This window comes from Ochotona curzoniae, unplaced genomic scaffold, assembly GCF_017591425.1.
Source record: "Ochotona curzoniae isolate NIBS_2020 unplaced genomic scaffold, NIBS_Ocur_1.0 contig_2404, whole genome shotgun sequence".
Taxonomy (NCBI): domain Eukaryota; kingdom Metazoa; phylum Chordata; class Mammalia; order Lagomorpha; family Ochotonidae; genus Ochotona; species Ochotona curzoniae.
Genome location: NW_024465451.1, coordinates 585,228 through 604,021, shown reverse-complemented (window position 1 = coordinate 604,021; position 18,794 = coordinate 585,228). Strand labels below are relative to the sequence as shown.

At 50.9% G+C, this 18,794-nt stretch overlaps 1 protein-coding gene across 4 annotated transcripts in view; it reads right to left on the bottom strand.

The window, feature by feature from the left end:
• The window catches only part of PTPRU (protein tyrosine phosphatase receptor type U), a 73,686-nt gene that overhangs the window by 42,320 nt on the left and 12,572 nt on the right, over window positions 1-18,794 (bottom strand). For all 4 annotated transcript variants that reach the window (XM_040974375.1, XM_040974377.1, XM_040974373.1 and 1 more), the window contains exons 2-7: window positions 15,512-15,643; window positions 13,054-13,325; window positions 12,517-12,598; window positions 12,314-12,429; window positions 11,928-12,102; window positions 11,432-11,725 (exon numbers count right to left, since the gene is read on the bottom strand). In XM_040974375.1, the coding sequence (XP_040830309.1) occupies window positions 11,432-11,725; window positions 11,928-12,102; window positions 12,314-12,429; window positions 12,517-12,598; window positions 13,054-13,325; window positions 15,512-15,643 (1,071 nt within the window). The remainder of the gene's footprint in view (window positions 1-11,431; window positions 11,726-11,927; window positions 12,103-12,313; window positions 12,430-12,516; window positions 12,599-13,053; window positions 13,326-15,511; window positions 15,644-18,794) is intronic.

The window sequence follows — 18,794 nt, the reverse complement described above, 5'->3', positions numbered from 1 at the left end:
GATATCCTAGACATTGTTCTGGAGCCTTTCAAATCCTGTAGTCACTTAATCCTCACTGTAATCCAATGAGGCAAGGGCTATTATTAGCTCTGTCATACCAATGTAGATACAGAAAATCAGAGATTACAGCTACTCAATGAGCACCGCAGCTGGGACAGGCTGGCTCCTGAATCCATGCTTTTACTTATCCTGCCATGCCCCACCCCCAAATGAGAAATTCACTGCCAATTATCTAACAATTGGCACCAATGCCTCAGGAGACAGACTGCACAGTTCACCTCGTAGGTCAAGGTCAGCCTGGACCACACGAGGCCAGTCTGAAGGAACCCACTGCTGTAGTTTGCTGACTCACTGCTCACGCCTGCAGCAGAGGGGAGCATGTCACTGTGCCTTGTGGCCCCTTCACAACCTTGTGCGGCCAGCAAGTTGCCCCTACAATGTAGGAAACCAGAGGCTCCATGGCAAGGTCAAGTGCAGTCCAGGGGCTCAGCCCTGGTTCCACGTCTGCACTGACCAGCTGTGTGCACTTTGATCTCTGCACCTCAGCTTCTCATCTGTTCAACCAGGGAAGAACACAATCTCTGTTGTTTATTTATTTGAAAAGCCAAATGTGGATTTCTCATCCACTGATTCACTGCCCCCCAAAGGCACGCAACAACCAGGGCTAGTTGGAAAGGAAGGTCAGATTTCTAGCCAAAGCCAGAAGTCCAGAACTCCACCCCGATCTCTCCTGTGGGTACCGGGGACCCAGCCACTTAAGCCATCACTGCAGCCCTTTAGGACACCCATGGGCAGGAAGCTAGAAGGGGAAGCAGAGCCAGGACTCAAACCCAAACTCTCAGTTAGGAGATGTGGGTCTCTCACACACCATCTAACTTCCAAACCAACCCACTCTCATGAGACCCCTCTCCTGCACCCTGAATGTGTCAATGGCCACTTCAGTCCTCCTAGCCAGGTATGCACCTACAGAATATCCTCAAGAGACAATTTCAGGGTCTCTTAGTGAACAAATGAGAAAGTTCTACAATTTAACCTCTTAAAGGGATAGGATAGGGGACCCAGTGTGATGGCTCAACCAACCAAAACTCCACCTCCAAGCACGAAGACCCCACATGAGAGCTGGTTCGTGTCCTGCAAGCTCCACTTCCCCCCACATGCTCCCTGCTCATGGCCTGGGAATGCAGTAGATGATGGCCCAAAGCCTTGGGACCCTGCACCCACTTGGGAGATCCAGAAGAAGCTCCTGGGTCCTGCCTTTGTATCAGCTCAGCTCTAGCCATTGCAGCCACCTGGGGAGTGAACCAGCAGATGAAAGTTCTCTCTCTTTCTCTCTGCAAATCTGATCTTCCTTTCCAACAAAAATAAATAAACCTTTAAAAGAGAGAAAGAGAGGCAGGTACAATCCTAATATCATTTTTGTATGATGAATTTGCTCAGAATGTCCCTACACAGGGGACAGTTTCAGACACTGCCCCAAGCACACAGCCCAGCACAAGCTGTCATTTCCTCTGGAGCCTTCCTCTCTTCCTGGAGCTACTGGCAGCAGACTCAAATCTACTCACATAGAGGGCATCAAAGATGGACCTTGGGACCTACTAGGAGCAAGCCTGCACCTTGTCCAACTCCCCTCTCAACAAACAAGGCCTGGGCCACACACAAGCTCCATCCTATGCAGATCTTACCTCCCACTGCTCAGCGCAGCCTCAGGGTTGCTGGCTGCAAGCACACAGTCCATGCTTATGTCTTTCTCTCCTTTCCAGCCCAAAGAGATTTTCCTTGCTTTTTTCAATGTTTTTTCTTTTCCTCCTCATCAGTCCTGTGTGTGTGGAATGGAGGGGGAAGATCGTGTAGGATCTTCACCTCCACCCCCTGGCTCTGGTCCCGGCCACCCTGTGTGCCCGGGATGTCTCTTCTTTCTTTGCACTAGTGTGAGTGGAGGATCTTGGAAGCCCACAGCTCTGCTCACACCATGCCCACTCCCTCACAATGCCAATCGCATATTTGTTTTTCATCTTTCCAGGTTTAATAGGTGTACACTGCTTCCTCACCCTCCTGCAGCATTTGGAGAAGAACCGGGGACGTGGCTGGGTGGAGTTCATAGCAAATGGGTTAAGAGTTGCCCCGGCCAAAAGGTTACGGTTGCCATACAACATTACAGGCCCAGGATGGCCAGATCTTGCCATTCTTCAAGAGAGCATGGAAGTTCAGATTTTCATGCAAGATCTCTGGATTTCTAAACACCAGCAATCTGCTCGAGTTTCTTAAAACCCCGTACAGTACCTCAAGTAGCCACTGACTCCCAACTGCATACTGGAGATCCCATTTTCCAACAGCTGTGTTACCGCCGATCTTCCTGGTACATTTGGGGGGGAGGCATCACTGAAAAGAAGGCCCCTTCCCCCTTCCCCCCCATCTGGATCCAACCTAGGCAGTCAGGGGCCCAAAGAGTGTATTGCCTGCAGACGGATATGATGATTGAAGGGTGTGAATCCATGTGTCTGTGTCTCTAGAAAACCATCTGGCACCCAGACACGCTTTCTTCAGCTGCCAGCCCACACTGGCAATGCAGAACAGGGGACCCTCGGAGCCCCACCACTCCACATTCCACAGGAGTCATCAGAGATCAGAGCCACTCAGAGAGCAGCAATAGAAACACACAGGAAACAAAGAAGGTAGCACTGAAGAACCACTGAACAAGGCTACAGCGTGGTGAACTGTCACTTTGCTAACGAGGATGCAACAACTCTAAAACCTGGGGGATGGAGCCACAGACTGGGGTCAAGGACAACAAGGCCATGTCCTCTCCCTTCCTTCTTAGTCAAGTGACTTGAGACAAGTACTTCACTCCCTTTGAACGCTGATGCCAAGTGGATGCCAGTTTCCTCGACTAAAACATGCAGACAATAACGCCTACTCTGAAAAGTGATGGCGCGAGTTACGGGAGGTGACGTGAGGCAAACTGCCCGGACTACAGAGACTGACAAATACATGTGCACTAACAGGTGACACTAGGAGCAGCATAAATTAGAACGGTGATTTTTTTTAAAGCAATATATGTCTCCTGGGAGGCAGCAGGTGATGGCTCAAGAACTTGGGTCCCTGCCACCCACACGGAAGACTCAAAAGAGTTCTGGCTCCTGGCTTCATTCAGCCTGGCCCAATACAGCTGCTGTGGACATCTGGGGATTGGATCAGCAGGTGAAAGATCTTTCTATGGCTGATCTCTCTGTGTATGTCTCTTTGCCTTTCAAATAAAGCGAGAGGTTAAAAAAAAAATCCATTCCTGACTGTTTGCACTAAAGAATGTTCTCAGGAGGAAAAAAAAAAAAAAAAGACTACAAAACCTTAAGCACTGAGTTTTTGCAATGTGGTATTGCTTATAATGATAATGACAATACGGATCTGGACACTCCGCAGCCAATAAACAATGATTACAATCAAACCCACCCTCACACACACACACAAGTAACAGCACTGAGCAAATGCAACCTGAGTCTGCGCGCTTCCCCGTCCCCATGAAGGGCACTCACACGTGCGGACTGCACTCAAGGACTAAGAGGGAAGGCAACAGGAAAAAATCAAAACAGCTGTTGGGCTGGGCTGGTGAGAGCTTGAGCAATTTTTTAAATGCCTTTTACTGATGCTGTATTATTGTTTTTACAGCAAATAATACAGTGAGAGGGAAGCCTCCTGGGGAGGGAGAAGAAGAAAACACAGCTGCCAACAGCAAAACAACTCCTAGCCAAGGCGCCTGAGCAGGGAGAGGCGGGGATGCCAACCAAGAGCAGTATATAATTATCAGGAGCAGGATGAGGTCGTGTCTGCCCAGCCCTGCTTCAGCTTCCGTCCTAGCCAGCTCAGGTAATGTGCCCGGCAGTACCTGGCACAAAGCAGCTACCATCCCGGGGTGGCAGATACTGCCACTGCTATTGCTGCCACCACTACAATTAAACACACTGCAATGGAAATCCAGAAATTCAAACTCCTGTTCTGCTTCTGCTACAGACTCACCGTGAAGACTCGGTGAATAAACCTCTCACGCCACTTACTCAAAAGCTGTCACCACACTGACACGGTGACACAGAGAAATCCTCTGCCATGCAGCACCAGCAGCCCATGTGGATACCAGTTCTAATCCAGGCAGCTCCACTTCCCATCCAGCTCCCTGCTCGTGGCCTGGGAAAGCAGTCAAGGATGACGCAAAGCCTTAGGACCCTGCACCCATGTGGGAGACCCAGAAGAACCTCCTGACTCGCAGCTCATCTCCGGCCATCGTGGCCATTTGGGCAATGAACCAGCAAAGACCTTTCTCCCTCTATTTCTCCTTCTCTCTCTGTAACTGCCTTTCAAATATAACTAAATTACATGTCCTTTTTTTTAAGATATATTTATTTATTTTTATTGGAAAGGCTGATTTAGATTTACAGAGAGCAGGAGAGACAGAGATCTTCCATCTGCTGATTCACTCTCCAAATGGCTGCAATGGCCAGAGCTGAGCAGACCTGAAGCCAGGAGCCAGGAGTTTCTTCCAGATCTCCCACATGGATGCAGGTGCCCAATGACTTGGGTCATCCTTCGCTGCTTTCCCAGGTGCATTAACAGGGAGCCGGATCTGAAGTGGAGCAGCCAAGAGAAGAACCAGTGCCATTTTGCAATGCTGACACTAGCAGACAAAAGATTAGCCTATTGAGCCACAGTGTGAGCCCTGATAAATGAATAATTTTTTTTAATCTAAGGAAACCAGGTGTCCTCAACCTCAGCACCACTGCCATTTTGAACTAGATGGTTCAGGGGCTATCTAGGCATTGCCAAGATTCTTGGCAGCCTCTCTCGCTTCGCCTTGGATACCAGCAGCTCACCCAGCCTTGACAACCAGTGCCTCCAGACAGTGCCAAGCATCTGCTGAGAGACACAGTCACCTGTGCTGAGAACTGTTAGCATGGAAGATCTCACTCAGCCCCATGCCTTTCAACACCATGCACATCATCTCTACCCTGACGCCTTCCAATCTGATCTGCAGCTGCAACCTCTTCCCAGAACTCTACGCTCATGTGCCCATCGGACTGACAGATCTCTCCACTTGAACGCCCTATAATAGGCCTCACGTAGCCAACGTCTCTAACACGGAACTCCTGATCTATGACACCCTTGTCAGACCAGAGTCTACTGCAGCCCGAGCCACCGCAGGAAGTGACAACTCCATTCCTTCACTGCTCCAGCCCAGTACCCTGGGGCCATCCTTGACATCCCTCTGTTCCGCCCTGTCTTACTCCTCGCCAAATCCAAGAGCAATCACTGCTGGCTCCAACAAACCCAGAAAGGGACTACTTCTTACTGCTGCCATCATGCCCTCTCCCAGCCCAGGTTCTCCCTCAGCCACATTACCCAGCAGCCTCCTCCCCAGCCTTGCCTCTGTTCCCTTTCCCTCCTACAAAGACCCCAGGAAGCCTTATAAACAAAAGGAGGTAGGCATGCAGCTAGCCTGGTGGTTCAAATGACTGTATCCCACCTCTGAATAGTTCATTTTGGGGCCGGCCTTACAGTGCAGCAGTTAAAGCCACTACCCACATGGACACTGGGTCACATCCTGACAGTCAACCCAACTCCCTGCTGATGGCCTGCGGAAGCAGTGGAAGATGGCTCAGGTGCTTTAGACACTGCACCTATGCAGGAGACCCAAGATAAACTCCTAACTACTGGCTTCAGGTCAACCCAGTTCTAGCCATTGCAGCCATTTAGGGAGTGAAGCCATGAGTGGAAGATATTTCTCTGTCTCTCCTTTCTCTGTAACTCATTCAAATAAAAACAAAATAAATATATTTTTAAAGAAAAAATGAAGTGGAACAGCCGAGACTCGAACTAGCGCCCATATAGGATGCTAGAGGCACAGGTAAGGTTTAACCTGCTATGCCACCATGCCAAAAGAGCCTTTTTTGAAAAACCACCCAGCACACACCCTTTTCCCTTCCCCTGCCAACTTCATTCTTCTTCGCAGCACTCATCAGCACCTGACAAACTGCGCAGCTCACTCGAATGCTGATTTATGGTCTGAATTCTCCTGCCAGCATGTGAGTTCCAAGGGAAATGGACAGCACTTGTCTAGCTGCCACATGTCCCCAGCAACCACATTAGCACCTGGCATGTAGCAGGCACTCAGCAAACATATGTGGCACAAAGCTCCTAATGAACCCCACATGACATAGAATATTATTGCTGCCAACATGCGGGGGCCACAAACTAAACTACTGCCTGAAAGGCCAGTATTCCTTATCAGAGTGCAGGTTCAGGTCCCAGCTGCTCTACTTCTGATCCAGCTCCCTGTGAAGGTATCTGGGAGAGCAACAGAAGACGGCCCAAGTGTTTGGCTCCTGAACCCATGTGGGTGACCCTGAAGAAGCTCTGGTATCCTGGCTTCAGTCTGGCCCAGGCCTAGCCATTGCAGTATTTGAATAGTGAAACAGCAGACAGAAGATGTTTCTTACATGCACACACTCTCTCCCTTTCTCTTTTGTGTGTATATGCATATAAATCTGCCTTTCAAATAAATATATACATCCTTGAGAGCGAGCGTGCCACGGGGACTGACAGTCAAGTTAAGGAACCATCACCTTGGAAGCAGTTCCCACAGGAACTCTCTGACCCACTCCCAGTAACCTTCCAAAGTCAGGGATTCAAATGTATTGTAAATGATAGATCAGCTTTTAAAAACACTTAAGAATATCCACTGTAAAAAATAAATAAACCTTGACCTCACACATTCTTCGAAATAGATGACAGATTTATATACAAAACTATAATACTTTTAGCAGGGGGTGGGGAACAAACAGGAAAGAATATTTGAAATTCAAGGCTAGGCAGGAGTTCTTAAACTTGACTCCAAATCACAGTTCATAGAAGGGAAACTTAAGGGGATGTTGCCATGGCACAGTAGGCTAAGCTTCCACCTGCGCCACCAGCATCCCACAGCAGCGCCAGTTCGTGTCCCAGCTGCTCCACTTACAATCCAGTTCCCTGCTTGTGGCCTGGGAAAGTAACAGAGGATGACCCAAGTCCTCCACATGGAAGACCCAGAGGAAGCTCCTGGTTCCTGGCTCCAGATCAACTCCACTCTGGCCATTACAGCCATTTCAGAAGTAAAGCAACAGATGTTTCTCTGTCTCTTCTTCTTTTTATAACTCCGCCTTTTAAATAAAAATAAACTAAATCTTTAAAAAAAAAAAAAAAGAAGTGAAAGTTGATCAATTGGGCCTTGTCCAAACTAAAGCTGGTGACTCTGTAGGATGAAATGATAAGACAAAAATACTGACAAACTGTATATCCAACAACAGACTGATATCTGAAAACCCAGTAGTAAAAAAAATGAACAATCCAATTACAAAATGGGCAACGATATGAACAGACAATACACTAAAGAGGACACACAGATGGCAAACAGTGTGTGGAAAGATGTTCAGCAGCACTAGGCATTAAAGAGATTCAAATAGAGACCACAACACACACCTCTCAGAATGTCTAAAATCAGAAACCAAATGCTGGCAAAGATACAGAAAACTGGATCAGTCACACTTCACTGGTGAGCATGTGAAACAATACAGCGACTGCAGTAGTTCTGAGAAAGCTAAACATGCAATTACTGTAAGAGTCATCAATTACACTCTTGGGTATTTATCTCAGTAAAATGAAAACTTATGTTCATGGAAAAACCTGTATATGAAAGCCGAAACTTAGAACCAGTCCAGATCTCCTTCAACAGGCGACCCTTTAAACTAGCCTGGGTATTGTCCACATCGCAGAATATTACTCAGCAACAAAAAAGGAATGGCCTATTGATACACGTGGTGACTTGAATAAATCTCCAGGGAATTTACATCAGAAAAGAAAAAAAAAAAAAAGCACATTTCACTACCAAGATAATTCAGCAAGAAAAAAAAAAAAAGTCTTTCTGACAAATGGTAATAGGAAAACTATATACACGTGTACTAGTAAATGGATATGTTATGTTCCCTATTCACACCATCTATAAGAATCAATCCCAAAATGGATCAGGAACTTAAAAGTAAGAGCTAAAATCATAATACTCTCAGAAAAAATGGGCCTAGTACAGTACCTAGTGGCTAGTTCTCACCATGCATGTGCCAAGATTCCATGTGGGAGACAGTTCTAGTTTTAGTGACCCCACATCCCATCCAGCTCCTTGTTTGTGGCCTGGGAAAATAGTCGAGGATGGCCTAAAGCCTTGGGTTTCAGCATCTGCGTGGGAGACCTAGAAGAGGTTCCAGGCTCCTGGCATTGGAACGGCTCAACACCAGCCGTTGTGGGTCACCTGGGGAGTGAATCATGGGATGGAAGATCTTCCTCTCTCTCTCTCTCCTCCTCTCTGACATCTGACTTTCCAATAAAAATAAATCTTTTTTTTTAAATATTCTAAGGTGGGCCCGGCGGTATGGCCTAGTGGCTAAATTCCTCACCTTGAACTTGCCAGGATCCTATATGGGCGCTGGGATCCTAGATGGGCACCAGTTCTAACCCCAGCAGCTCCACTTCCCATCCATCAAGGATGGCCCAAAGCCTTGGGACCCTGCACCCATGTGGGAGACCCAGAAGAAGTTCCTGGATCCTGGCTTCGGATCGGCACAGCACCAGCCATTGCACTCACTTGGGGAGTGAATCATCGCACAGAAGATCCTTCTCTCTGTCTCTCCTCCTCTCTGTATGTCTGACTTTGCAATAAAAATAAAATACACCTTTTTAAAAAACAAAAATACTCTAAGGAAAAATAAACCATAGAAGTGAACTCTCATAACTTGGGTTTGGGCATTGGCTTCTTAGATAAAATATCACAAGCAAAAGGAAAAAATAAACTTGGCCTCACCAAACTAAGAAAGCCCATGCTTCAGGAGACATCACCAAGACAGGAAACGACAGCCCACAGAATGGGGGAAGATACTTGCAAACATATCTGATAGGAATTCACTTTCCAGAACATATAAAGAACTCTCATAACTCAAAGGGTCTGATTAGACATGTCTTGAAGCAAAATAAATGTTCAATAAACTCACAAAAAATTACTCAACATTAATAGCCACCAGGGAAATGCAAATCCAAACCACAATAAGAAATCATGTCACATCATCGGGAGGATTAAAACCAGAAGACAGACATGAACAAGTGTCGGCAAAATGTTGGCAAGGATATAGAGAAACTGCAACACTACTGTACGCTGGTAGGGAGGCAACACAGCATAGGCACTTTAGAAAACATCCAAATAGTTCCTCAAAGGTTAAACAGTTACCACATGATGCCTATGGTATCTCCACAAGACAAATAAAAATCTATGTCCACTTAAAACTTGTACACAAAGGATGCACGGCTGGGCACGGTGATTAGGACAATGTTTGGGACAACCAGAGGCCCTCGGGGTGCCTGTGTATGAGTCCAGTTTCGCTTTCAAGTCCAGCTTCCTGCTAATGGGCACCATGGGAAACAGCAGGTGATGCTTCAAGCACTTGGCTCGCAGCCATTCAAATGGGACACTAAGATCACATTTCAGGTTCCTAACTTCAGCCTGGCCCAACCTTGACTCTTGCAGCCATTCGGGGATTGGCCTGGCAGACGGACGATCTCTGTAAGCCCAGAAAGCACAGTGCTAGCTGAAAACAATCACAAAAGACTGAAATTCGCGTGATTCCATTAACATGAACTGTTCACAGAGAAGCAATTTATACAGACAGAAAGTACACTGGTGGCTACCTAGGGTTAGAAGTCTTAGGGTGGGGGGCAGCGCGATGGTTCAATTAGCTAATTCTTCCCCACTGCAAGTATCAGCATCCCATACGGGCACCGGTTCATGTCCCAACTGCTCTACTTTCCATCCAGCTCCCTGCTTGTGGCCTGGGGAAGCAGTGGAGGATGGCCCAAAACCTTGGGACACTGCAACTACATGGATGGCCCAAAAGAAGCTCCTGGTCTTAGATGGCTCAGCTCCAGCTAATTCAGCCTCTTGGGGAGTGAACCAGCAGATGGGACATCTTTCGTCTCCTTCTCTCTGTAAAATCTGCCTTTCCAATAAAAACAAAAATATTTTTAAAAATAAAATATATGACATTTGATTTTTACTGCACTGAAACTTACCAAAACAATCAATTCCAAAAACGTACATGCTGTATCATTTCATTTACATAACACTTTTGAAATGGCAAAACTTTTCAACTGAAACACACACGATTACAAAGGGTCGAGGAGGAAGAGAGGGAGAGAATGGGGTTGTAAAGGAATGTAGGGGTTAGCAGACATTGTGACACGACATATGAAGCCACTGTTGGTGGCACTGGAGTCCCATATCAGAGTGCCGGCTCAAGGCCCAGTTGCTATCCTTCTGATCCAGCTCCCTGCTAACACGCCTGGGAACACAGCAGAAGATGGCCCAAGTACCGGGTACCAGCCAGCCATGGGGGAGGCCGGGATTGGAGTGCCAGCCTCCTGGCATCGGCTCTGGCCACTGTGGTCATACGGGGAATGAAGTGGCAGATGGATGAGCTCTCTCTCACTGTACTTCTCAAATCAATAAATAAATCTTTAGAAGAAATTAAAAAATAAAAAAGAAACATGAAGTGCCTATTGGGCGAGTGACCTGTTCAGTCATGCGAATACACAAACTAGCACATGGTAAATTGAACAAAACCACACTGCACACACACACACATACTCTCTCTCTCTCTCTCTCTCTCTCTCTCTCTCTCTCTCACAGCAGGACAGGCGAAACTGGGGAGGCCTGACCAAGATGCGTGGATCCCAGCACCATTAGTAACTTGATGACGATATTACATTGTAGTTCTGCAAAATGCTATCAGAAAGAGGGAAGCAGTATGCAGATCTGCATTCATCTTCATAAAAATTCTAATGAGAGAGAAAAAAAACACTGAAATTACAAAGGAAACCATTGTGGTCTCCATTTCTCTTCTGATTAAAGAGCCTCCGCTGATGCAGGTGTACCATTGCTCTTAACAGCTGCTCCATTCCCTTTAACAACCAACACCAGGCTGCGGGCTCCGTGCCCAGACCAAAGGATTCCTGCTAGAATGGGAAATGCACTCTTATTTGTCAGCCTTGTTTATCTCCATGACAGAAGGCAGAATCAAGAACACAGATTCTGCAGCCTGCCAATCAAAGGTTCCAACTCCAAACCTGCCACTGACTAGCCCTGTACCCTGAGCTCCTGGCCTGTGAAATGAGAATGAGACAAGTACCCACCACACACACCTGTGTGCACAGTGATGCTTACACGGTTGACGCAAAGCCGGAGCCGGAGCCCACCGATTCAGCGAGGCAGAATCAAGACATTCTAGGGGTGGTAGAGGCTGAAATTCCGCAGGCCCTGGAAGGGCACCCATCCCCTGTTCTCCTCCCCAACCTCCACCCCTTGGCGGCTCACCTGCGCACTTGGTGCGGCTGAGGAGGGGCGGCCCCGGTCGGCCGGTGCCACCGTCCCCAGGGCGTGTGAGCAGCACGCTGATCTCGTACTCGGTGTCGGGGTCCAGGTGCCACAACTTGTAGGTCTGTAGGCTGACGGCATGCACCTCTGCCCATGGGCCGCGAGCCATGCGGTACTCAATCTCTTTGCGCACGATGGGCCCGTCCCCGATGATGGAATTGGTGTTGAGTTGGATGATAAGGTAGGTGGGGCCGGCCCGCAGCAGCTGGGGGGGCGCGATGGGGGTAGGAGGTTCTGCGAGGAGACCGAAAGACCAGGGTCCCCAATGCTGCCTTCCATTGATATCCAGTCCCTAAGCACCCCATCCCGGGTCTTCCCAAACCCCTCAAGCTTCTACCAAACCCTCAACCAAATCCACTCTCCCACCCTGGCCCAGGCCCCAGGGCCCGCGCCCCGCTCACTCCACTCCACCCTCCACGGGCATCGGCGCGCTGACCCTTGACGATGAGCTCCGCGAAGTTGGAGACACCCGCGCCGCGCGGGGCCTGAGACACACAACGATACAGGTCCTGCTCCGCGCGGCCCACAGCGACCAGCGAGAAAGTGGCAAGGAAGCGCCGGTGGCTGATGTGCCGCACGCCAGCCGCTGGCACCAGCATCCCCGTCTGCCGCTGTGTAGGAAAAGGGGTGATGGAGTCAGGTGCGCATCAGGGGTCAGGGTCAGGATCCCATGCTTGTTGCAGCCCGGGGCCAGGGTGCGGGGGCCACGGGCCACCCAAGGGACAACGCGGGTGGGATGCTGGGGTGGAAAGAAGGAAGTGCAGCTCTGGGGAAGCTGTCCCCAGCCCCCCTGCCCCCCCCCCCCCGCCACCCCGCCCTGACCTGCAGGAAGAAGTGCTCGGCCTCGGCCGCTCTGCCTCCCGCCATGCACTGGAAGGACGCATTCTGGCCTGCGTTGACCTCCACATCGCCCAGGCGGGAGAAGTGCGGGGCCTTGGCTGCAGGAATGGAGCGTGGAGTGAGCTGGGCCTGCACTGGTGGGTGCCCCCTCACCCCTGCGCCCCTGAAGGAAAGCAGGAACTCACCGCAGGGGTAGCTGAAAAGCAGGATGTCATCCAGGCCCAGGTAGCCCCTGCGGTCTGGGGAGATGAGGGCCTCAAACAGCACCTGGGGAGATGGAAGGGCCCCTGTCGTGGCCACATCCCTACAGCCATGCCAGGGCTGCATCTTGCCCAGGCAGGGCCCTCTACAGTTGCCCTCTCAGGTCAGCCCTGCCTGGTGCTCCTCAGCCAGCAGAGGTCAGCCCAGCTGCCACGGAGCCTCCCTACCAAGTCCTAGTGCAGGAAGGACATGAGCACTCAGAGAAAAAGTCAAGGCATCATCCTAGCCCTCAAGCAGCAAAACTTCCAGCCAGGCAGGGTTTCCAGGTGGGTGCAGTTCTGGCTTACTCCTGACTACTCTTGTTAATCATGACCTCGCATGCTGGACCCACACTGACCCCCAACTTTAGCCACAGATCAACTCCTGATGCCCAACACAGACTAATCCTGACCTCAAGGGCTCCTCTACCTTGACCTTGGGCTGACACCCCACCCCCACCAGCAGGTGCAGGCTGACCACACCTGGTATTCACTGGGCCAGAAGGTGCTGACAGCCAGCTCAGCCTGGTGCCACTGGCGGCCATGGGATCCAGTCATATTCCAGACAGCGCTGCCCAAGGGACCCCCGTTGACACGCACGTAGACGCCCAGGGTGCCCGGGCTGTGGCCATCCCTGCTGTACAGGAAGTAGCTGAACTGCACGCAGTGGGTGTCGTTCTCGCTTAGGCTCTGGAAGAGGACATGGGCCCGCTGGCCTGGGGCATGCTGGGAAGCATTGACCACCAAGTAGGAGCCTGGGAAAAGAGGAGGAAGTCAAGAACAGAAGAAGGATGAGGCGGTTGGAGGGTGGGGGGAGAGGCACTGAGGGGCGACACAAACAGCAGGGTTGGTTCTGAGTTCTAGTTCCTGCTCTGACACTGGGGAGGACCTTTCTCATTTCAGGGTCTGTTTCCCAAAAGAGAGTGAGCACAGCAAAAACCCACACAGACCTGGCTTCCTCCATAGCCTCTGCTATAGGACACGCCCTTCCCGAACCACTGCTTTCCTGTGCAACATGCTGTCCCTGGAGGCAAGGACCTGTCACAGGCAGCCCCACCACCACCACCTCCGGGGACACCTCTCCCAGAGGCCTCCCTCCCAACTCTCCCATGTTTGCCTGTCTGTGAGGCACTGGCTTGTGATACCTCGTGGCTCTGCTCTGAACCAAGCCTGCATGAAATGTAGGACAGAGAGTGACTGAAAGGGTGTTAACTTTTAGTCCCTACCCAAGTCTGAATTCCTGGAATACAAACTCTCTGGTAGATGTTCAAGATGGAGAAGGGCTGCCCTGCCCCCTCCCCGCAGGTGCAGGCTGTGTGCCATGCTGTGGGGCAGGAGGTGGAAGCCGGGGGCTCCTCAGGACCTAGCTGGGGTAGAAGGCTCGGGAGCTGCTAGGGGAGCACCCTCGCTGGGGAGCAGCACTCAGCGCTGCCTCCTCCCAGACCTGGCTGTGGGCCAGCACAAACTCCTTCAGACTGGGCCCTAGGAGGGCTCCCTGGGGACTCCCCAGAAGGGGATCTCAGTCATTTCTGCAAGCCAGAAGGAACCCACAGAGGTGGCTGCAGAGGCAGCCCTAGCAAGGAATAAACACAACCCACCCCCGTCCTTGTCCCCAGCCCAGAAGGGGTACATCCCAGCTCCCATACTCTCTGGGCCTGTGCCCCACGGTTCTATCCAGTCTTAACAATCTGACGTAGTTCTGGCCTCTCTCTGCTCTCCCTCTGCACCCCTGCCTTTCTCTCCCATTCACTCCTGTCCCTGTTCCACAGCGAGCAGGAGGCCCATGCTATATGCTGATTTTCTCTTTCCCTCTCTCACTGGCTGGGTCTCTGAGTGTGTGAGAGGCAGGGCCCGCCCAGGGTGGTCAAAAGCAGAAGAAGCTAATTCAAACCCACTCTCTTGCTGCTGGGTGTCTACTGTGTGTCACGCACCGGGCAGGGAGGAGGAAGCTCACCTATGGCCCCTGCCATGGTGGGTACCATTCTCATGCCAGCTGAGCCAAGCCTGGGGTCACTCCCGGGCTAGGGAACAGGGGGGCGGGGTCGTCAGGCTGCCCCATCCTGAAAGTCCGTTAGGTCCTCTGTGTCTACCACCTCTGACACAGCCCCTATCAGTAACAAAGCTGATAACCTGACTTCTATCTGTCCCAGCCTGGCTGATTCTGTGCCCAAATGAAGAGTGATGCCTGTTGGGCCTCCTCAAGTAACCCCAACAATAACACCCAAACACCAGGGCCCCTATAAACACCCCCTATGTCTGCACTTTGCAGGGGTTACCCAACAACCCTGTGAAGAATGCTGCCATTCCCCCCATGTTGCAGTTGAGACAATGGAGGCTCAGAGAAGTGAAGTGACTTCCTCAAGGCCACACAGCTGGGAAATTGTCTTCAAGAGCCTGGAATGAGTACTGAGAGCCGAGGTCAGAGCAGGAGGCCGGTCAGTAGGAGAATCCAGCAAATGTGCTTCCTGTCCCCCAGGCCAGTGTTCAGGACACCAAAAGGACACCAGCCCAAAATGGAGACAGGGTGGAACAAGCTGGGAAGGACCTAGAACATTCTGGAAGAGGAGGCAGAGGAAGGTTCTGGCATCACTGCTCTGTTAAGCATCTGCATGCCATGAGTAGGTCATGAGACCCCAGAGGGGGAGGACACAGGGTGGGGGCGTGTAGGGGCAGTCCTAGGCTAAGTTGCAAGAGGAGACATTGTAAGGAGGGTCTCACTCTTAGCTGCCAGGACTTTGATGACTTGAGCCTGAACCCTCTGTGCACACAAAGCTGCCCAGCATACTCAATGAGAGGGCGTCCAGAGAGTGCCACTGGCAGTGCCATGTACACCATGATGGATGCAGAGGTGGGCAAGGTGCAGAGGGATCAAACCTCACTGCAGGTGGCGCAGCCGCCTCTGGAAGGAGACCAACAGGCTTGGGGCTGGAGGGAGGCTCACCATGGGGCAGGTCCGCAGGGGCCCGGGTGCCCGGCTGAATCCGCACTTGCTCCCACTGGAAGTCGTCATACTGGGACTGGCTGTACTCGCAGGGCACTGTGGGATCGCTCGCCTCTTCAAAGGTGCAGCCAGCTGTGAGGGCAGGGCTGAGTCAGCCCAGGCTGAAGCAGGGCTGTTGTCCAGGAGGGGTCCGTTCCTCCTACCCAGACCCTCCCTCACTGCCCGCAGCCCTCTCCTCAAGCCCTCCATCACTGCCCACTCCATCTCACAAAATCCTCCCTCTACCCTAGTTCTCCCCTTATTGGCCAATCCCCAGTACAAGTCCCCACTCCCCAGTACTTCCCAAGACCTCCCACTGTTCAAAGCCCCTTCTCCATAACAGCTAGCATTGCCCATCTTTGGAAGCTCATGAGCACCTATGAGACAGGACTAGACCTAACTCCATTTCACAGATAAATAGATCCCAGGAGAGCAAGTGGCTTTCCCGGGGCCACACAGCCAACCAGTGACAGAAAGGGGATTTGAACCAAGACCTCCTGATTGCCACTCAGTGTTTGTACAGAGGACCAGGCAGTGAACCCCAGACCTGGCAGGATCCATGCCCTGAGCCACCCACAGGTGCCCCTGATCACTTCATGCTCAGGACAAGCCCAGCAAGCCACCAACATCACAGTACAGCATCCCAGTGCTCTGCCTTACTTCTGAGGCAGATGCTGCTGCAACAGATTCCTGGCCCATGAGAGACACATTCTAAGGCCCCCAGTGACGTCCCAAACCACAGATGGTTCCAGACCCTGCCCAAGGGTCCTTCAGGATTTTCACAGGAAAACAGAAATACAAGTATGAGTTGGGGCAGGTGTTTGGCCTAGTTCAAGATGCTGGCTGGGACATGAGCACCCCATATCATAGTGCCTGGGTTTGGCTCCATTCTCTCTCTCTAATTTGTGTTTTATTTTTTCTATTTTATTTGTTTGTTTGTTTGTTTAGCTCCATTCTCCATTCCAGTTTCCTGCTAGGGCACACCCTGGGAGGCAGTAGGTGATAACTCAATGTTTTTGTGTTTAAGATGTATTTTCATTGCAAAGTCAGATTTACAGAGAGGAAAGACAGAGAGGATGATCTTCTGTCCGATGATTCACTCTCCAAGTGACCGCAACAGCCAGTGCTGCACCAATCCGAAGCCAGGAGCCAGGAACTTCTTCAGGTCTCCCGCTTGAGTGCAGTGTCCCAAGGCTTTGGGCCATCCTTGATCGCTTTTCCAGGTCACAGGCAGAGAGCTGGATGGCAAGCGAGGCTGCCAGGATTAGAACCAGTGCCCATATAGGATCCCAGCACATGCAAGGCGAGGACATTAGCTGCTAGGCTCCTGCGCCGGGCCCAATAACTCATGGGCCCGATAACTCATGGATGGTTTTAACCACCCATGTGAGACCCCAAATTGAGTTCCTGACCCATGACCTCAGCCTACTCAGCCCCAGCCATCACAGGCATTTGGGTAATGAACCAGCAAATAAAAACTATCTCGGTCTCCCTCCCCTCCCTCCCTCTCTTTCTGTGTGTCTCTCATGAAAAAAAGATAAACACAAATTTATTTTGGGGCAAAAAAAAAAAAATTCAGTACAAAAAGTTTGCATGTACTATGCAGAAAATGTATATTATGAAAAAGCTGTGCATGGATTTCAAGATAGTTTTTGTGCCAGAATAAACTAGTCCTTTTAATCCCACTCTCCTGTGGACTCTTGGAAGCATCCTTGGATATACCATGCTTTTTCCAGGACACACATGCCGATGCTGAGGCTGAAGTTTATAAATGGTGCACAGTAAGAAAGAGCAAAAAGTTATAATAAAATAGAACAAGTATGACAATAAGCATTTAAAATTTGTGAGCTTTTTATTTCTGGAATTTTCCATTCAATCCTTTAGGACCACAGCTGACCTCAAATAACCAACACCAGGAACATGACACCCAGGTGGGAGGCTGTGGGAAGGATAAAACCTTGTTCCTACTTCTCAGCTGGTGGGGGGATTCAGTCCCTGTCCAGAGTCAGCCAGCTCAGCTATCTGCGAGCGGGAACAAAACACCCAGACACAGTCCTGAGCACACACAGCAATGTGCAAACGGCCATGACTTGGAACGGATGAACCCTTCAAATGAGAAGGCCAGAGGGCAGGGTCACTGGCATGGACGTGAGGCTTCCAGCTGGAGATGAGGCCCATGTGCCTGAGCTGGCTCATCAGAGCCCCAAGTTCAGAGCCTAATAAACCCAAAGGCACACCTGGTTCGCAAAGGCACCGCCCCCAGCCCCCAGTGCCTGCACATCCATCATGAGATGGCTGAGGTATCCGAGACCGGCAAATGCCTGAGCAAGCCACACAGGTTGTCCCAGGCCCCGTCCCAGGTGCTTGCCAGCCTCTGGAACTTTCCCCGTTTGACACACAGGTGGCTGAGGCCCTGAGGGGTGAAGAGATCTGTCCACAGAACGGCACAGCAGGACGTGCCGTGAAACGTGAACTCCCTGCTAACTCTGGTGACAGTACACAAATCGCATCTCCTCCTGTACCCCAGCTCCCCCTAACTACCCACAGGGTCACTCGTGGCAGCAGTCCTCTTACTTAGCACAGTGCCCAGTGCTGGTACACTCCCAGAAAATACGAGCAGCTTGAGGGACCAAGGCAGGACTTGAACTCACATCATTGCAACATCAAAGTCCACGCTTTCCACTGGGAAAGGCTTTGGCAGGAGACAGAGCAAACCTCAGCCACTTCCCAGTCTCAGGAGGAGGAAAGGGAGGCAAATAGGAAATGGGGAGTAGCAACAGATCAGCGGGGAACCCCATTCTCAGGAGGCTCCCCGGCTTCCCAGGCAGCAGCAGCTTCTCCTGGGGGAACTCACCCCACAGAGCCAGGCACAAAGGAACTTGCCACTGTTGGCATCTGCTCCTTTTCGCAGATGCCATATGTGTAAAAGAGAGGTGGGCATGTGGCTGGCACCAAGCAACACAAGGATGGAACCCAAGGTCCCCTCCAGGACCTGGAGGACCTAGTAGATCAAATCAGCATTGTGCCCTGTGGCCCGAGGGGAGCTGGGCAAGTTTTAACCCCACTGGTGTGAGGATGGTTGCAGCTCTCCCTCCAGAAAATGACCTAGAGCACAGCACACAGAGAGGACACGGGCAGTAGAGATGGTCAGAGGGGGCTTCCTGAAGGAAGAGGACCCCTGAATTCAGGCCAGCGTTCAGGCCCTTCCTGTTTCTTCAAAAATAAGCAGGTTGCTACTCCAAGA